At 32.9% G+C, this 21,504-nt stretch overlaps 2 protein-coding genes across 10 annotated transcripts in view; one reads left to right on the top strand and one right to left on the bottom strand.

Annotated features, from left to right (window-relative positions):
• Positions 1–21,504, bottom strand: part of LOC148600674 (ATP-dependent translocase ABCB1-like) — a 77,419-nt gene that overhangs the window by 10,197 nt on the left and 45,718 nt on the right. The gene's annotated exons all lie outside the window — the stretch shown is intronic.
• On the top strand, positions 411–21,230 carry LOC148600675 (uncharacterized). Of its 8 annotated transcripts, none has more exons than XM_088554867.1 (3): positions 411–685; positions 17,119–17,473; positions 17,871–21,230. In XM_088554867.1, the coding sequence occupies exons 2-3, from the start codon at positions 17,191–17,193 to the stop codon at positions 19,052–19,054; spliced, it is 1,467 nt and encodes a 488-aa protein (XP_088410993.1). In that variant the 5' UTR covers positions 411–685; positions 17,119–17,190; the 3' UTR covers positions 19,055–21,230. The 8 variants fall into 8 exon arrangements, with proteins under 8 accessions (XP_088410993.1, XP_088410999.1, XP_088410996.1 ...); XM_088554873.1 differs by lacking the exon at positions 411–685 and adding an exon at positions 6,264–6,395; XM_088554870.1 differs by lacking the exon at positions 411–685 and adding an exon at positions 9,160–9,356.

Here is a 21,504-nt window from a genome sequence, read left to right as displayed (position 1 = left end):
CACTAAAAAATCAAGTCCTGTACATTCCACTGACTACCAAGGGAAGTATGGTAGCCAGAGTTGTAATATGAAACAATTTCTGTAAAATTTTATGGATACTTACTATAATAACTCAAGCTTTATTGTACCAGTTCCCTGAGGTAATGATAAAATAAAATAATGAAATTACGGAATTGGTAAATTAATTGTCTTTATCCCCTGAAGGAGTCAGTTTACATCTTAGTCCATCTTAAATCAATAATATTTAACTTTATATATCATCATAAATATAAAGGAAACAATTTGTAAGTGTTATTATCCTGTTATTTAACAAGCCATGTGTTTTTTCTAAAAATAACCTTTTATGTATCAGGTGACCAATGTTTGTATATTTCATCCCTATCATGTGACCTGCCCAACCAGTCAATCAAAATACATTAAAATAAGGCCAGCCAGCAATTCAAATTACAAAACATGTGAAACATAAAGATGTAAGATGTTCCTAGGGGCATACTATCTACAAGATAACATGAAAGACATTTGTAAACAAGTCAGGTTTGTAGAGATCAGGAGATAAGATTGAGTGGTTTAAGGAATTCTCTGGCAGTTCTATAATCATGAATGGATGACAAGTCAATGTGTAAAGGATTATAAAGAGAAAATCAATATAGTAACAGCTGATGTAACAACAAACATCTTCCAGCAGGTAGTTAGCATTTTTTTTAACAATTTCATAGAATTTTTATTCCATTTTTTAATGGTAGGTTTTATGTGAAAGCATGTTTAATGGGATAACTGGTATTATATCAGAATATATGTTTTTACACCTAACTTGTACATAAATTGAAAAATGTTCATCAAATATGATACAAATTTAGTTGATAGCATATTTTGCATTTATAAAAATTGTAGAGGGGAATCAATTGATAGGTTACATTCAAACTTTATCAAAGGAAGAGGTACATAATGCTGTAATAGATGGTTATCTAACAGCATGGTAAATTTACCATCCACACTTTCCTCTTTGGCATGCATCGATTCAATACACAGTCTACATTTCTTGATAATGTTTAGTTGAAATCAATTGTATGAATTGTCATTATATTCCGTCTTGATTCCCATATCACTGGTGGCCCTCCTTTTCAGACCAGATGATTGACCCCCTTTTGGAATTTCAGGATTTCTCACTGAGTTGGTTTGATTAATAGTAGGGGTAGGAAGGATCACATATAAGATGAGGGAACATGGGTATATTCTGTGATAAATCAGTCAACAGTCATCGATCCGTCAAATCATTGCGTGGATCGGTTCAAGGACTGTAAGATGAGGGAACATGGGCATACTCTATGATAAAAAAAAGTAATTACATTCCTAAATGAACAGTACGGATCCAAACAAGGTATACCAGGCAAATGCCCCTAAATATGGGGCTTCACCCTGCTTTTAATTCTATTAATGCCCCTTAATCTGAAATCCTGGATCTGTCCAATATGTTAACAACATTAACATAGATTTACATCATATCTTTCAGCCCCCCCCTCTGATTTTTTCAGTATAATATCTACCAGCCCCTCTCTGATTTCTTCAGTTTGAATGTATTTACAACATAATCAATTTACAAACAGTGAATCTAGAGCCAAAGGAACTTACATGAAAACTAAGAAGAAAAATTTCCCAAGGTCATGGGTATTTATTCTGAACATTGAAATAGGAAGACCTGTGAATATTCTATTACAGAAATATCAATAAATAGTGAATGTTGTGAGACATCAAACTGTCTGGTAAATCAGATCAGCTGATATCACAGCTAATTATTCACCATCAGGACCATCTGTTTTAATATGCTCAAGTTTACTGTGGATAATATGAAATTAGGGACAATTAGTGTCTGGAAGGGCAGGTTAAGACAGAGCTTTAAAAGTGAGGAGAAAAGATATGAAAATGGCCTAAGTCACCATTAGTAATGGTCAGAGAATTAAAATTGTCATAGCCATCAGTTTAAATTTGCTCAAGTTAACTGTAGATATCAAGGAATTAGGGGCAATTAGTTTTTGGTAGAGCAAGTTGAGACATTATATAGGGGGGTCTGAATGCCTTGAGAGGGGAATAACTAGTAGGGTTGACTCAGCTTTATCATGGAACAACCGTGAGGACAGCTTTATCATGGAACAACCGTGAGGACTCTGCTTTATCATGGAACAACCGTGAGGATTCTGCTTTATCATGGAACAAGATATTTCTACTACCCTTATTTTTCACCAAATATATATCATGTTGTTATTCTATAGAACCTGAAGAATTCTACAGTTCACAAAAAAATAATGTATTTATAATGGAATGTGAAAATAACAGTGGCAGTACTGAATCATCACTTATTCATGCTTCAACGATTGCTGCATGAAATCGCTCACTTGATTTAATTCATTTTGAATGATCAATAACTCGCCGTGTTGTGTTTTGCAACAATTCAATTACAAAGCATCAAGATCATCCATAATTGATGATTTTTGTTCAGTTACTTTTTATTTTCATAATTTTCAAGTGCTGATTGAATTGAAAGGTTAACAGCTTCTTAGTAGATTAAAAGATTTAAAAAATAAAGTTTTTGCTAGGGCTTACATCAAGGGGCCTCCAACATTTACAGAACAAAATATAACCTATTTGTAAGATGTAATTATTCTGCACAAAAGAAGTTTAGAAAAACATGATCTACAAACATCAATGATTAAACAAAAGAACAAATTAACTAAACCAACAAACAGACCAATTGACTAGGACTGTTGCATTATAGCCCACATCTGACAAATGGAGCCAAGATATTCTTTTTAACCTAATATTTCTAAAATTCTCAAATACAAGTATTATTATATAAATAAAGTTTACGTAAGTAAAATTAGCTTTGTCAATTAGCTCTGTACAGTATACCATTTTTTTCCTCATTTTGACCACAAATCATAAGTATACAAAGACTGAGTCACACTGGGTGGACACCACAAAGGCCTGACAAAACATATACAACATCAAGTCAATATCACCAAAATTCATTTGTTATCATCCATAGTCTTATGCATGCAAGATTATTTGTAGGAATTGACAAGAAAAATATGCAAAGCTGTTAGGCATGTAAATCTATGATGATATGCTAACTATGTATGTAAGAGGTTTACATTCGACATGGCAAACCTGGTGCATGTTATGTATTGAAATGATACAAGTCAATGACCTGTAATGTATGGTACCAGTTAACAGGGGGTTTTAAGTATATCCCCATTTGTAATGCTTCTGTAAAAAAATACATATTGTCGGGGTGGGTTTGTTGATATATTTTTATAAATACCACATTTACTGTCCTATTTTCAATCATTCAGGGTAAATCTGGGTAAAAATTATCCCCCCCCCAAAAAAAAAAAAAAATTAGCATGGAGGTACAAGTGGGGTCAAAAATGAGCTTGCCAAACAAAAATGCTCAAATAACAACAGAATTTTCAACAGGGGGTTACAACTGCTGGATCCCCCACCCCACCAACCACCCCACATTTGGATCTACCAATGATTAAGAAACATATACTTTTCAAGCTTTTTTTATCATTCAGGAATATGAAATAAAATGAATATTTTTTTCTCTATTTTTTCTATCATTATTTGACTTTAAAACATCACAAATAATTTATATTTCATCACAAAAATGTTCATTGCATGCAATATCAATAAGATAAAATGCTAGCATTACATTCCCCTTTCTATAATGTTCCCACAAACAATTGATCATTTGTACCATCTTACAAGAGAAATTTGCACAGCTCTTGTGCATGTTCTATACAATCTACACTGACATGCAGCTTTAAGGCTGATAAGAAAAAAAACATGTTTTAATTAGAGATGTGGAAGGTCACAGGGTCAAACTCTTAAACAAAACAGATACTTTATTACAGATTAATAGGTTTTGTTGGGCGTTTGATGTATAAAGGCAATGGGAGAATATTGATGTGTGGTATTTATCACACTGGGGTGATAAAAAAGAAGAACATGATGAAAGGGTTAGAAAAAAAAAGGTGTCAGAGCAACTTCAAAACTAGAAATTATATACCCACAATAATTTAATCATGTTAATGTAGCTGAGATTAATTAGGGACATTAAGATAGAGCTATGACATAAGTATTCCTTGTAAGAATGATTGGACGCTATGATCGATCATATAATCTCTAACCTTTTCATGATTAATAATTAAATTCATTTACTCTTTCAAGCTCTCCCTTTTCAGTCCTATTTTCCTGAATGCCTGAATCTAATTACAGTGGCGGATCCAGAGTTTTTTGGTGGGGGGGGGGGGGGGAGGTTGGGTGCCCAAAAAAATTTGCTAGGGAGAAAATTTTGAAATATTAAGCCTCAAATCCTACATTCTGAGAATATCTTGAACAATTCCTCAACAATTTTAAAAATTGCAAGTTTCTAAGGGGGCCCTAGGCATCCCGGGGTCCCCTGGATCCGCCACTGAATTAAATAAAAAACCTTTTTTCTAACTTGAAACTCTCCCAATTATGTTTTAAAGTATACATTTATCTTTTATATAATTAACATATTAACATGCACTTGATCATTTCTGTAAACATTTATCAAAACCAAATACATCTATCTTTTATAAAATTCACTTTATTCTTTTCAAACTCCCCCTCCCCTTCCCATGCCACAACAACCTTCCTTTTACAGCCTTTTTCACTCGTCTCAAGCTTTCTAGCCTTCCATCCACATTGCCCTTCCCTGTTTTCAGCTTTTCCCACAACATCCTTCTCTCCTTTCTGACTACCCCCTCTCCAAAGCTTTCTAGCCTTCATTCTAAACATGCATCCCCCTTAATTGACTTTTCTACCCATCCAAAGGTTTCTAGCCTTCTATCCATTAAACTCTTTCCCTTCTTTCTGCCTTTGCCACCAATCCCAAGCTTTCAAACCTTAGATCCACAACAACTTTCCATCATTCTACTTTTCCACTTATCCCAAGTTTTCTAAAGCCTCCCATTCAAAACAACCCTTTCCACTTGTCCAGAGCAATCATTACAACTCTTACATGTAATTCAAATGACAGTTGTGACAGTATGATCAATGCTTTACATTTCCTTTATAACACTAAAATCAATTCTTAAGCTTTACTGAATCCTGTAGCACAACAATGTATACATAAAAGTACACAAAGTATCTCCCAAGATAATTGTATAATATATTTAATCTTTTTAAGACTTTTCAATCTCTTAAATTGTTCGAGAGATATTTTTTTTCAATTTTTTATCACATCTAAAATCCTTTTTTCCGGAACCCCTAATTAAAAGTTCATTGTGAATAATGATTATAAGTTGTGATATTTATAGTGTCTCATACACATTGACTCAATCTTTTTAACTAGATGTTTTAAAATATCTGTGCAGAAGACCTTTCTTTTATAATTTTTGTCATATAAAAAAATCCCCTTTCCTGAACCCCTCATAAAAAGCTCAGTGAGAGTAAATAGCAAGCTCAGCATCAGTTGCCCTGAAGACAGAACTGTCAGAATAATTAATCACTTAAATCATTACACATTTGTAATCAATATAACACAGCATTCCCAATAGACCTGTCCTCACATCACCCAACCATCAAACCAAGGGAGATAACTCTAAGCATTTTAGACATCTTTTTTTTCCTTTGTTGTGGAGAAGCTAGTCTCACTACAGTTGGATCATTTCCCCACTTTTTAAAGTCCCAAATGTTGTGATGGCAGATCAAGGGGGAGGGTTTCGAGGGTTGGAATCCCATCTCAGTTTGGAAACATTTGCAAAAAATGAGCAAATTATAGCCCCTTCTTCTTAAGTTTCTGGTCTGACAACTGATTAAATTGAAAAGCATTACAATCAAAACATTTAGAGGACTGAAACCTTACATCACAGTACACATTTAGAGGACTGAAACCTTACATCACAGTACACATATAAAGGACTGAAACCTTACATCACAGTACACATCTAAAGGACTGAAACCTTACATCACAGTACATATATAAAGGACTGAAACCTTACATCACAGTACACATCTAAAGGACTGAAACCTTACATCACAGTACAAATATAAAGGACTGGAACCTTACATCACAGTACACATATGAAGGATTGAAACCTTACATCATAGTACACATTTAAATATTAATCTTATGACTTTAAACTTTAGAGACCCTTCTATTGTGTGTAAGCTGCTTTAAAAGTTAAATTGAATTTTAACAAACAATTGTTATTTACAAAGGGTGGAGATATCATAAATATTGTCTATTGACGAGGATCTCTATTGATCTGCCCAGCGATTGATTCGTAAATTAAATCATTGTAGACATTTCCTTACTGGAGGAATTTAAAGTTGTTGTCTTATGGCATCATTTTTGGAATTCCTCACATGTAAGTAGTAAGTTTTAATTTTGTTCCCAGTTCTTGTCATTTTAGATTTTTTTTATATTATACTACCCCTTAGTCTTGTCAATGTAGAAATCTCAGCATAGACATGAAAGAGGAAAACTAGTCATAATACAATAGACTACTACATGTATGCCTTTATTTTTTTTTAATTTCAAATTAAAAGCTAAAATAGCTACAACCAATAGATGGAGTGAAAGATTAAAGGAAGTAATTAAGCAAGGAGATTCCAATTTTTCAGAAACTTTATCCTTTTTTTTTTTCATTACTACATAAACCTGATATTTTCTATCTCAGGCTAAAGCTGTGATACTATAAAATATCAGCAATATTGACATCTATACATTAAATCATCTGTGACTTATAATAATATTACCAGTTTTGAATGTCTTGACAGAACATCACATCTTCCCCTGTTGGGCTTATTGTGATACTCTCTGTCTCAACTTCGAAACTGCCATAAATCTGTTCATGACCAACCACTTGCTGAAAGGGAGTAAATGATCATTCTGACTGTTAAAGAACTGTTATCAAGAGTAGAATTTTATTCTTTCTAGTAAATTAGAAGAGGTTATATTAATTAAGAATTGGTTATGAATTTTGTAGTTAGCCTATCTCTGTGTACTAAATATATGACATGGTCTAGACTCATGTGTAGTATCTCTAATTATAACATTTGCAGAAGATGGTCCTCAGAAATAAACATTCCTCTGACAAGGAAAAACATTTCTTTACATAAATGTCAAGGCTTTTAATTGGTAGGCCTTTACACAAACTTTTAATAGCCATTTTACCATTCTGAAAGCATGTTATCAACTTTCTGACCTTCTTAATAACATTATTCTTTAGATCAAAGTACAAGCTCAGGTAAAACTCAGGCAAACCAGAGACATGCAGGGAAATTCACTAGGATAAGTTGGAACAGAAAACTATTATAATTTTTGTTAATAATTAATAATAAAGAGGACTTGACTGGGTTTAGAGGAAGAAGGGATAGATATCATCTAATATGATTTCCACAAAGCACAAACCCCTCTCCTAGCTATGATGATTTTGATCAATAATTCCAGATAAACAATATTCATGTGTAGAAGTAAAGTTAATTATTTTTACCATCTGCTTTTTTCCTTCAATTTATTTCCATATTTGAATGTTTAATATCAAATTTCAGTTGAAGAGGCTGATCACTGATAATTACAATCTGCCTTACCAGCTCTTATATGGTCACTTCGTTCAAAGTTAAAAAAAAAAAAAGAATTGTTTTGCCATCTGCCTACCCCTAAATTGAAGTACTACTCTAAGGTTTGGGTGCCAAATAGTATGACCCTAAGTCTGACCCTTTATTGACTCTGTCAGCACTACATGTCAATATTTATCTTAAACAATGTTAAAGTCATTATAAATGATAACCTCTGATGTAAGATACAGTAGAAGTCAGTCAGGCTAAGATTATTATTTATATAATTATGGTAAGAAAAAATAATACATTAAAAAAAAATTGTAAATAAGCCAACACATGTAGACATTTCAATCAACAAGAACGAAAAAAGTAACAGGAAAAAAACATCATTAAAAGTAGACCAGATTTCACAGGTAGAATATGTATGCATAAGCATGAAAAACATGTTTACTATTCCAAGGCTAAATAACTTATGTAATACTTTAAAATTCACAGACTGTCAAATGAAATATAAACCTACTTCTGTACATGCATACTAATTGAGAAACAAATATCATTTTATATCTATCAATTAAGATAACTTCATAAAAAGTATGATCAGTGGCAGATCCTTAAATTCTGAAAAAGGGGGAGGCTGACTCCAGTGATTTCCAATTAGCTAAGCTTTTGGAGTATATGAGTGTTGGGGCAGGACTTGCTCTGCCTATGAGTATTCTATGTGCATGGGGGGTAGACTTTGCTAAGCAATTTTGGGCAAAGCATGGGCATATAGCATCTTGTGATATTTGAAAAATGTCAACAGTTTTAAAACTACTCTGACAACAAACATATCTGTGTTTACTTTTTTAGTTATTTTTTGTTTTAAGCTTTGCTCTTCATGTTTAGCCATTTTTGATGTTTTCAGCCTAGTTTTGTCCAAGCATCTCCCTAAGTTTGTACTTTAAGTAATGCTATTCTTTCAATTGAGAATAATTTTTTGTCAAACTGTTGGTACAAAAAAAGGTAGTCTGTTTGATGACAACATGAACTATACCAGGTGCCAAGACCAAATGTTTCGAAGGGTAATAACAAAATTATCGAACTGATATGGCAGTTAGACATAGGTACTGTAAATGTAATAATTGGACTTAGGTACTGTAAATCTAATTGGACTTAGGTACTGTAAATATAATTATTTTGGAAGTAGATTTTTTTTTTCTCCTTATTTTGTTTATTTTGCAAGTAAGATACAATGACTGACAAAAATCACTTCTAATAAGTCCCTTCATTTATATAATGCAACATATGTTTAAACTGAGCATAAATTGTGATATTTTAAAAATAGTAGTGGAATCGAGGTGATATCCTGAAATGCAACAAGTCGGTTTATAGTACATTCTTTGAAATGTAAAATCTAATATCCAGTTTTCTGGTAAAAATAAAGATTAAAAAGGGAATAAAATCTAAAATAAGATTTCTGGAATTTCCAGCTATCCAAAGAACAATCAATAATGAATTGATACCATCTGATCAAAGGTCATGGTTTATTGAACTTTCATACCTGTCATTTATACCTGTATACTTCAAAGGTAAAATACAAGGATTTAGTCATGTCCATTTTTATGGTGAATTAAAACTGTTGGTTTTATCAGACATTTACTTACTGATTGAGGATAAAGGATTAACTTGAAGGAGACCTATAAAGCTGGTCATGTCAATATCATAATTAACTTAGTTTTAAAACTTAATGTTGGATGTCACATCAGAGATTACCTCCATTCTTTCAGGTATAGTCTGTTAGTCTTTTAATATTAAGACATAATTATCAATTTAAATGGTGGCTTTTTTAGGTAAGCATACTTCAATTAAGGAAGATTTTGTTAAGGCTTCAATTGTGACAATGTCAACAATATGGATAGTTTAAGATTTGTAGAGTGCCTTGTCACTGTATGCTGTTGTGAAATAGGACTTACCTGGTAATTTCTTAACTTATATCTTTTTTATATTATAAAAGTATTATGAATATTTCTGATAATATGATGAAGGTGAAACCTTTTAACGCTCCTTAAGAAACATTAATTAAAAACAACTTTGATAACTGTTGTCAGCTCAGATTTGATATTTTATACTTATAACCTTCAAATATGGTAATTTTTGTAATGATATATGTCCTAACGCATTATACTTATTGTTATGGTCTGATATGTCTATTGGCCGAAATGGCCGGCATTCATAAGGAATTATTGGTTTTCATTGTCCAAAATGACTTTGGGTCAAATTGTCCGGCACGGATATACATTATGGTTCTTGAAATTTAAAATATTTCTTTTATTCAATTTAGTTCCGCTTTATTCTCTTTCGATTTATATCGTTTACTTATGTTTCTATTACGATTTGATTCATTTTATCGAATTGGTTTGTTTCGATTCTTTCTTTTATCGATTAGTTTCGTTTTGTTTTGGTTCATTTTCATTTCACAAGTTTTATGACCAGAGAATTATGGGTAATATTGATTACATAATTTTCGTAAACATCTGAGTGCCATACTGCAGACTATAAGGCCAACCCTATCTTGGAAAAGCTATGATTCGATTTGTATTTAATTATCGAAACTAGCAAATATTTTCCGAGACTGGTTTGGCTCTCTGAATCGCACATATACAAGTATATGCAAATGAAGCTGCCATTATGCTGTTTTTCAGCTCCTGAAAATGCAGGTACAAACTGGACATTGATGCTTTTTCTTGCCATAAGTATACAGAACCAAGTTGATAATACAACCATAAACACTCCCTTCGGGAGTGTATAAAATGTACAATGTTAGGTGAATTAAGGTATTTTATAATTCAAGTAGAAACATGAGAGATTGGATACAAGAATTTACAGAAGATTTGTAGTTTCAATATGGATGTCTCTTTACCCATGCCATCAGTCATATGTATCAAATGTAATTATGTAAGTTATTCATCACTATGTGTATTTTTATTTTTGTCTGTCTCTTTGTTTGTTCATGTCAGTTTACATGTTCTCAAACATATTTTTTTCTATGGTGTTTCCCTCTTTAATACTCTTCTTTTCATTGGCACTTTTGTACTTTTTCTTTTCTTTTTTTATAGTTATAGACAAAGTTAGGAGTCTTGAAGTCTTCTGGAAAGCTTTTCTTTTTTAAACTTCTACATCTTACTAAATCTTTAATCCTCAGAGTAGTAACTGGTTAACCAAAAGCTAAAACTTGATACCTTAGTATCAAATGTCATCACAAAAATATCTGGTGATATTTCTGAATTAAGTTCTGATTCTATTTAGATTTGCATTTTTTTTAATAATTACTATTTTGTTATGTACAAAAACAAATGTTTTCAAAAACTTTTAAATGTAAATTTAAAACCTGAGACCATTTTGGCTTAATTACTTCTCAATGTCACCTAAAACTCTTTCTATTTTAGTACCCTTATTTCAAATTCTAATGACATGACAATGGGTACCAATTATAAGTGTGATAATTACATTTATCATCCAAATCATTAGTAATTATTACACAATCATGATTATGATTAGTTCAGTAGGTGTTAATATTAATTGTTTCTTATGCTGCCCCAGGGAAAGAAAAAAATTACACTTAACAAAGTCAACTGTTGGATACTTGTGTAATGTCGTGTAACACCATAATTTCAGGTTAGTTTTTTTTTATTTAGCAGGAACTTTTTCCTCATAATATGATTTTTCATCTACCGGTATCAACTGTATTCATGTTGATCAGACATAAAGATTCATGATTTCAGTTTTCTTTCAAATATCTTTTTCACTCATTGTTTTTGTCATAAATTTTCTCATACTGTATTCCTTAAGCCTTAAGACCAAAATGGATTATTGTTAGTTTTTTTGGCAATATCTACACACCACCCTATCTTAATTTATCAAATTTTCACTCAATGCACTGCAATATTTTTCCAACATCATTACCATCAGGAATCCTACTAATTTTTACTCTTTCTACATCTCAAGTTACCCCAATCCAAGCCAGCTTTTCAAGCTCTCCAATTACCTGATGATTTATGCTTAGTTTAACATGTTCTCACACCCTTAGTTTATGGCAGCACACCTTCAGATCTACTCATTTACACAAGAAGAGTATGACTGTATGCTGTCTAGTGAGCAGTAACCCCTATCTCACTTACATTTCCCTTATAATCCTTATCCCCTACCTCTATTGCTATTAGGTCCAGACTGGGAAATACTGTTAACTGTTAACAGAATAATATTCAAGGTTGCTTATTCTCACAAATTCTGTCAAGTGAACATGGTTGCAGGTATCAATATTTTGCAGTTTCAAAAAAATGATGGGCACTACATAGTGTAAAAAATCAATTTTGTTGGTACTGTTTACCATGCATTCCTGTCCATTGCTTAAATAAATATGTTTACAGGATTTCACTTTGCCAGATGTCCCCTTTTTCCAAATCAGTGTTAACTACTGTTAACCAAACCTCAATCTTTAAATCATTTTCCCCATGCAGTATAAACCAAGAGTTTAAGTAGTTTTTGATTGCCACCCCCAATAATCTATGTAAACAGTCTAGATCATTAGGGAAGTGATACAAGTAGGAATTACATGTAGTTATCAATTTCTTCTTCCCCCATTTGAGATGAATCCCCCCCATGCCTCCAGGCCACCCTCCAAAAATGTATGTGAACAGTCTAGACCATTATGGAAGTTATACATATAGGAGTTACATGTAGTTATCAATTTCTACCCCCCCCCCCCATTTGCATGAATCCCCCCCATGCCCCTAGGCCACCCTCCAAAAATCTATGTAAACAATCTAGAAGATTGGGGAAGTGTTTTATGTAGGAGTTACATGTAGTTATTGATTTCTCATGATTACATCTTACTAATGTGTTACTGCATGTGAGGCAGTGAACAGCGACATTATTGATCTTAAGGTAATTTTATTCCTTTTTGTTTCCTGAAGATATTTGATACTGTTATTAGTAATTTAACAACTGTTTTTTTGTATTTCTAGATCTTCTATTGACATGAAAAGTTCATTAAAGTTTATACATCGTGATTTTAATGTATTGATACATCGGCCATTCAGTTCATAGTGGTATAGTCAGGAAATTACAACACTCAGACTTTGTTCATTTAGAGCTTGCTATTTGAATTCTTGTTTTTTTTTTCAATGCATTAATGAAAACAGTGCTGTATATGAGTCTTACACATTTTGATTGAATACTTTTATCAATAGATTTATTCTGTATATCTCTTAGTTGGATACAATACTTAAGTTAGACTAGGTTCTAATATATAGGGTCATAACCCTTTCTTATGACAAATTTTTACTATGATAGTGGTAGTATCATGAGTATATCATTCTGAATTAAAGGCAGGATGGTTTTCTCAAAGAAATATAGAGACTTTTCCAACAAGCATTTCTACACAACCTTTCTCTATCATAAAGTTCCTTGAAACCAACTTCGATTCAAATTGCGGAAGTTAAGAAAGATAAAAAGTTCAAAAAATGAAATGCATATATCAAATATTGGAAGAAAAATTTCAGAAGTGTAGAGGGGTAATTCTATCTATTTAGGTTCAATCAAAGAGTTGCCTTCCTTCTAACCATCTATTTTACACTACCCTCCATATTCATCCCTTTAATATCCTTTATCCATACCATTCCTCAGTTACACTCCATATTCACCCCTTTAATATCCTTCATCCATTCCAATCCTCAGTTACCCTCCATACTTGACCCTTTATTATCCTTTATCCATTCCATTCCTCAGTTACCCTCCTTATTCGATGCTTTAACATCCTCCTCCTTCCCTAATTGACCCTCTCTATCCACCCATTTAGTACACCACTTCCCAGTACATTTTACATCAGTACAATCTGTTAAGTTGTTGCCATGAAAATAAGGACAACAGTATTTGCAGTACATCTCAGACGTCATTTAATATCTCAAAATAAATATTCTATCAGGTATTTTTCCAATCTAATGATATACAATGATTATATAACTTACTGATAGAAAAACATAACAACACAGTGTATCCTCTATAGGAACGATCACCCTAATGTAGGTAGGTGGCTGTTTAATGAAACTGATATAAATTGATTTCAGAACATATGCATGTCTGTCAAACTATCAAGATTGAAATGCATGAGATTTGGTCAGATTTTGAAAGATCAAAGGAAAATAGCTTGAAAATATTTGAGTCTCATGAGAATTCAAGAAGACTTAATATGTCAGCATAATGGCAAGACCAATCTAGTACTAGAAAGATGTTAAATATCCATGGCTGTCAAACTTAAGTTCCATGGTTTCACTATAAAGACTGTCAAAAATAAGTTCCATGGTTTGACCATAGACTGTCAAAAATAAGTTCCATGGTTTTACCATAGACTGTCATACTTAAGTTCCATGGTTTCACCATAGACTGTTAAAATTAAATTCCCGAGTTTCTCCTAAGGAAGGTTACAATTCACAGTCTCAAGCACAGAGGTTATGTTTTATTGTTTCTAGCCAGTATATAGGGAAAGTATCTGCAATAAATGTATAGGGATCTCACACTGCTCTCCTGGTACAATAGTCTATTGATATACTAAATCTCTAATGACGAGTCAATGTAAAAAAGTATATTTACCCAACCTACTTTTATTTCAAAACTACATTTAAATGTCTACAAGTGACATCACATTTTTTAAACTGTATAAACATCTTACTGACATCTCAATGCATCCTGTGACTATTTTTCTTTTGTTGAACATCAAATAAATGAAATAAAAGAAGGTGAATAAAAGAAATGAAAGTTTTCAATCTAATATTCAGTTTGACAAAGTTAAATTTGTACATAGTCTATATAACCAGCTGTACAATCAACAGACTTCCAATTACAACCTCTACCCCCTACCACTAGGGTAATTGTGGGTCTTACAAGTACATGTAACAGGTGCTGGTACCCCCTACCACTAGGGTAATACTGGGTCTTACAACAGGTGCTTGTATCCCTACCACTAGGGTAATACTGGGTCTTACAAGTGCATCTAACAGGTGCTTGTACCCCCTATCAATAGGGTAATACTGGGTCTTACAAGTGCATCTAATAGGTGCTTGTACCCCAACCACTAGGGTAATACTGGGTCTTACAAGTACATGTAACAGGTGCTTGTATCCTACCACTAGGGTAATACTGGGTCTTACAAGTACATGTAACAGGTGCTTGTACCTTCTACCACTAGGGGAATACTGGGTCTTACAAGTGCATCTATAAGGTGCTTGTACCCACTATCAATAGGGTAATACTGGGTTTTACAAGTACATCTAACAGATGCTTGTACCCCTACCACCAGGGTAATACTGGGTCTTACAAGTACATGTAACAGGTGCTTGTTTCCTACCATTAGGGTAATACTGGGTCTTACAAGTACATGTAACAGGTGCTTCTACCTTCTACCACTAGGGGAATACTGGGTCTTACAAGTACATGTAACAGGTGCTTGTTTCCTACCACTAGGGTAATACTGGGTCTTACAAGTCCATGTAACAGGTGCTTGTACATTCTACCACTTGGGGAATACTGGGTCTTACAAGTACGTCTAACAGGTGCTTGTACCCCCTACCACTAGGGTAATACTGGGTCTTACAACAGGTGCTTGTACCCCTACCACTAGGGTAATACTGGGTCTTACAAGTGCATCTAACAGGTGCTTGTACCCCCTATCAACAGGGTAACACTGGGTCTTACAAGTGCATCTAACAGGTGCTTGTACCCCCTATCAATAGGGTAATACTGGGTCTTACAAGTACATGTAACAGGTGCTTGTATCCTACCACTAGGGTAATACTGGGTCTTACAAGTACAAGTAACAGGTGCTTGTGCCTTCTACCACTAGGGGAATACTGGGTCTTACTTGTACATGTAACAGGTGCTTGTACCCCTACCACTAGGGGAATACTGGTTCTTACAAGTACATGTAACAGGTGCTCTAGGGTAATACTGGGTCTTACAAGTACATGTAACAGGTGCTTGTACCCTACCGCTAGGGTAATACTGGGTCTTATAAGTACATGTATCAGGTGCTTGTACCCCTACCGCCAGGATAAAACTGGGTCCTTCAAGTCCATGTAACAGGTGCTTGTACCCTTACCACTAGGGTAATACTGGGTCTTACAAGCACATGTAATAGGAGCTTGTCAGATTGATATTGTACTGGTAGGGGGAAAATGTAGATAAATTGTCTTTTAATTTAGTTGATTTGAGAACTTTTGGTCCTGTAATATATTTAATGTTTTAGACTGGTGTCTGTCCAATAAGATTCACCCCATCAATGTTGAGTTAAATTAAATTCTTCAGAATATATGAACATGCCCCTCAGTTTGAGCACATGCACATAAATGAACATTTTCTCTGTGGATGATCTATGCAATCTGTCCGACATTAGAATCAACAGTTCATGATAAAATGACTTTTGTTATTATATGTTTGAACTTCAGACATATCAAAGATAAATCTGGACCATATTAAATATTGGACATGATGATATACATATAAATGGCCAAAGCTTTTCTTAAAGAGCCTTATAATCAAGGGGGGTTACTCAGTATCATTCACCATGATTTATAATGGTGTGAAATTCCCAAATCACACACAGAATGCTAGGGAAATGACATTGTCAGATTATGACAAACCAGGTCTTGTGACAACTATATTATCTATGGATGTTTACTCAGGGTATCTCTTAGCTTGTGATTAAATTTTACAAATTATAGATTATATTTAGTGTATTGGGATGTAATTTGTGTATTGGCATATATACTCTGATAGACAGGTAATGTAATTAATTGTTATAATTATCATTCATTAATCTTAATTGGTCATAATATGTACATGAAAGAAGAAAAAGGATAGTTTGGTAGCATTATTACATGTAGTTAACTAGGTCAGTTCTTCAAGGTAGAGCTTTATCACACTACTAGGTGTTTCATAATACAAAACCCATCTCCTGGGTGGCTTTGAACTTGACAGACATAGTAGTTACATAACACTGAGGTTCTTGATGTGGTGAACCTCTTGACATATATTAACAAAGCTTTCTGGCACCTACTGAACATTCATGAGGTAAAATATAACTCATTAAGGCCAATTCAATCTAAATATTTGTTTCACAGATTGAAGATAAGTTTTTTTTTTTTTTTCATTTATTCACTGCACAAGTACAATGAAAGTTGTTTATTAAAAGTCTATTTGATATACCATTATTTAGCATTTCCTTACAATGTGGAGAAGGCTAACCAAAGAGGGTTAATCCATTCTATTACTATCAGATTATCCTATAAACTGTAATGGTTTAATCCTATTTTAGGATCACAAGGTTTTAGTAGTACTACAAGAAGATCATGTCCTAAGTAAAGTTTGTATATTCTCAATGGTTCAGTTTCATGTTATGGATTTTTATGGTCACATCCTTGTAAACTTCTGACTGAAAATAATACTGTTCATATTTCTTCAATTTCTAATAAAATGAAATTACTTCTTATTTTTCAGGTCACATTCACACAGGATCCTCTTTCTAGTCATATTTTCCTGATGTTTGATGTCACCTGACAATCTGTTGCCATGCTAACAGAACAATTGACCAATAGACAAGACTTAATCCAGTCACTTGATTCAGAAGCCATCTTAGACTACCTGATTCAACATGGTGCCCTGGATGACCAAACATGTGACAACATCTTACAAGAGAATAACCGTGAACAGAGGAATACTGCCCTGCTCAATCACCTTGAATCTACAGGAAGTTCGGCAATTGGCCTCTTCATCAATGCCTTGCGACAGTCGGGACAACTGACACTAGCGAGTTCTCTTGACAAGCATAGGATAAAACCTACTTACGGAAAAGGTCAGTTCATTTAAACGAATGCTATAAATTAACTTTGGTTCGTGAGAAATTAATGACAATGACAAAAAAATTCAATGGTAAGAAAAAAACTATTCTAAACAGCAGATACTGACTCTGCACACAATACACACATCAAGTATTTCATTGTACAACACATCAGTAATTGTTTTAACAAAAAGTTAGAAATTATTCTGAACAATTATTATTCTAGTTGTTTCATCTTTACAAAAAATAGCATTCATTGTTGTAACCTTTACAGAAAATCCCACCAAAATAGATATTTTAGAATTCTTCAATAAATGTTTCAATGTGTTTATATTTCTGTACCACAATCTGCAATGATAAAAAGAACTGGACTTGCAAAACTAAAAGACTAATTGGTTTATCTCCATTGCAGGTTACTTGGAAAAACAAAGGCACAAAGGGCAAATAACTCTAAGTATACAAGTGGATGCTATCAAAGCAGTTTTCCCAAAATGGGAGGAAGGAGATTCATTTGAGGAGAAACATGGTGACACTCCTGAAAAGGAAAGAAAAAGTTCATGTTTTGATGGAATCTTACGAACCCCACGACGTATGCACAAATCTTATGCAGATATGACTTTAATTGATGATCCTGAAAATTTTTTGTCACCAAAAAGTCGTAGAAAGTTGAACTATTCATATGAAAGTGAGGCAGAAACCGATGATGAAAGACCTAGAGGATTTTGTTTTTGTCTTTGTGTTCCTCGTAAAAAGAAGAAGCGGAAACAGTTAGATAAGACACAAAGTAAATATGTTGAGCGAAGGAAAAGGAATGACACTTCTGAGGACTTGCTAATGAAGGTATTACAACCCCCAAAACCAATCACATCTACCCCAAGTAATTCTAACATTTATACAGACTATCGTCTGGTCAGTGCTGATAAAAAATCCAACAATAGTGCTAAAACTACTCAACCCTCCAAATCTACTTGCGATCATTCTCGGACTAAATCACCATTGAGGGACATTTCTAATGAAAGACTTAGTGATTCCACAAATAAACATGATTCTCCTTCTAAAGGTAAACAGGAAGTGCATAAAGGTCAAAAGAAACAACAAAATGGTGCAAAGCATGCTGGGAAGAAACCAAATAATAAGGAGAATTCCAAAAATCGGACTAAAACTGGAGTGAATTCTGATAGGTCATCAAATGTTACTGCATCATGTGACTCTCTTAAGCTTGAAAACTTGGAACCAATTGAACACTGTGTCATGTGGAAAAGTCGAGGGCCAACATTTGAAAGTTACGAACAAAAATTTTATGAAATACTTAAATCCAAGCAACATTTAGATATAGTGAAGTATTTTGAGCAAGAACGTGGAACACTGGTGCTGCATATTTTTACAGAACACGGTCTTGTAATTGGGACTATTTCTATGTCGATAGCACAACTTAAATCCTTAAAAACAGACATACAGAATGGGCAAATTGTGTCATTGGTTGAGAAATGGGTTCTTTCTCAGCAAGTTTTTGATGAAATTGGTGTGAGCGATATGAAACTTAAAGTTGTTGTAGATGACAGTGAGTTTGAAATGGCTTATGAGGAGTTACAATAGTATCATGTTTAAATGTCTTAAACACAGATTTTGTGATTTTTGTGAGTATGAATTTATGTCACAAATAATTCGTGGAGTTCTACAAAAACTCTGAATTCATGGAATGAAGTAAAAACTTTAATTAGACAATTGGAATTTTACACTGATTTGGAAATTTAAATTCCTTGTTTGACCAAACTGATAAAAATCCACCAAAAACTGGTACCCCACAAACAATGGTTCTTCAACAAAGTCAAGTACAATGTAACCATGGTAACAGATATTATTTATGTTGCTGAATCTTTTGTTAAAACTGAGTTAATGGGATTATGTGGTTAATTGTTTTTGTACCTCCAAATTAACACCAATAAATAAGCTTAATTTTAATGTTATTCAAGATGATGTTGGTGTTTGATGTAGTGACTTAATCATTAAAAGATGACATACATAAATGCAGAACTGGGTTTCATCAGTACTTTTATATATCGGGTGGTAACATTTTTTGTGATTAATCATAAAATGATTTGATACCTAAATCATCCATTAGTTCCCAATGTTTTATATTGTCTTACTGTCAATGACTGGAGTACTTTTGACAAAAATGTAAAACATTTTACTTGTAACATTTAAATGTGAATTTTCTAGTCATCTTAACAGTGTCCTTTGGACAAATAAAAGTTTTTTATTTTTACGACACATAGCTGAACCAAGCAAAACATTCCTAGGTATGTTTACAGAAGTTTTATACTGTTTTTAAATCATAATTATACAACTAAATTTTGTAAAACAAGATTCTGATCTGTTTTTTTTAAATCACATTCTTATCAACGAAACCATATCTTTATATTTTTTTTCATGGATCACTTCTTTTATCTTCATACAGGTCACAATCATAACAATTCTGACCTGATTAAAATTATATGATTTTATGGGCATTTCATCATGATAGAAATAATTGAATTACCTCCCTTTTACCATAGCTTTTCTCTGTTGTATTTTACAATAAAAAAGATTCATTTACTGTTATTGTGATTATCATGTTTTAAAAGAAAAATATCATTATTGTTTGTTCTTTCAATGTTTTAATATACAAAAAAAATGTTTGTCATTTTAGTCCAGGTATATTCCATGTTAAGTGTGATTTAAATGGCACGAAATATATGGAGTGAAATGTATGCCTAAAGAGAGTATTTATGCCAAGCAGCGATATTTTAGACTACCATATTATTCATCCCCCTTCAAATGTACCACCCCTTTGGATTGATATTATTTCATACCGTGGGTTGATTTGATTTCTACCCTTTGGGTTAATATATTTATATTTCATGGTGCTTTAGTATTATCTGTCCATGTTCAAATCAATGCAACTTTTTAACATATGTGCATACATATATATAGATATATCATGGTTGTCAGTTGCAACAGGAACAATGTAAGCCAATTTTTGCTGATGTGCAATGCAAATTCTTAGTTCATATTTATCATATCAGCCATTCCGCTTTCCCAAGACTCTAAATATAAGCTGTCATGCAAAGACAATTCATGTGCATATTTATTAAATCATATTGACCCAAAGAACAGCATCTTACAATTCCATGTGGTCATTTTCTCTGTAAACGTTGTCTTCTTAATTAACTCTGACATATGTTAATGATTTGGTAACAAGTCTAAAGTTTTACTATTTTATATAATCCATATGTTCAATGTAACCAGAGTCCAGCTTTATGAAAACCCTCAGATTGAGATTCACAACTCAATCAATTAGATCCCTTGAAATTGAAGATATGAGGACAAGTTCAAGGATTTGATGAATTTTATAGGAGACCCAGGTTTGATCTCATGATGATGTATCTATATTTTTTTTAAGAAATCAATTTTATGGTTTTAGAAAAAAAATGATTCTAGAAATAGATCTATCACAGTTTCCTTCTATTAATACATGCATATACTATAAATGTTTTAGTAAGATAACCAAATTCTGATTTAATTTTTTTCAATAATCAATAACTCTGATTAACATGTGAAATCCAATAAGTTCATAATTACATTAATCGAAACAAAATTTGACTGGAAAGCCAAGAACTACTTCTTCTGAATATTTTATGTTTAAAAGTATAGATATAAAATTATATGAATTGTGCAATTTTTTGTGCTAATGCCTGGAGCATTATCTGAAAATAAAATTTATCAATATGAAGTATTGTTGTTTTTTATGCCTCACCACAGAGTGATTTATCCCTTTCCTTTAGTTAAAGTCTGTAGAGTTCAGATTTGATTGTTTCTTGAAGTGTTTCATACAATTTAAGATTATTTTCAGCAGCTACATCAATGTCAACTAAAGGGAGGTAATTCATAGAAGAATATTAGTCAATACAATTACAAATAGTTAATAAAAAAAGGAGTTATAAAGTTACCTAGTCAATAGTCAAAAAAGGAGTTATAAAGTTACCTAGTCAATAGTCAAAAAGGAG

The sequence above is a fragment of the Perna viridis genome, chromosome 12 (assembly GCF_037379345.1).
Source record: "Perna viridis isolate PV_CMFRI_1.1 ecotype Kerala chromosome 12, ASM3737934v1, whole genome shotgun sequence".
Lineage (NCBI taxonomy): Eukaryota > Metazoa > Mollusca > Bivalvia > Mytilida > Mytilidae > Perna > Perna viridis.
The sequence above is the reverse complement of the archived record's forward strand: the minus strand, read 5'-3'. Positions and strand labels throughout refer to the sequence as shown.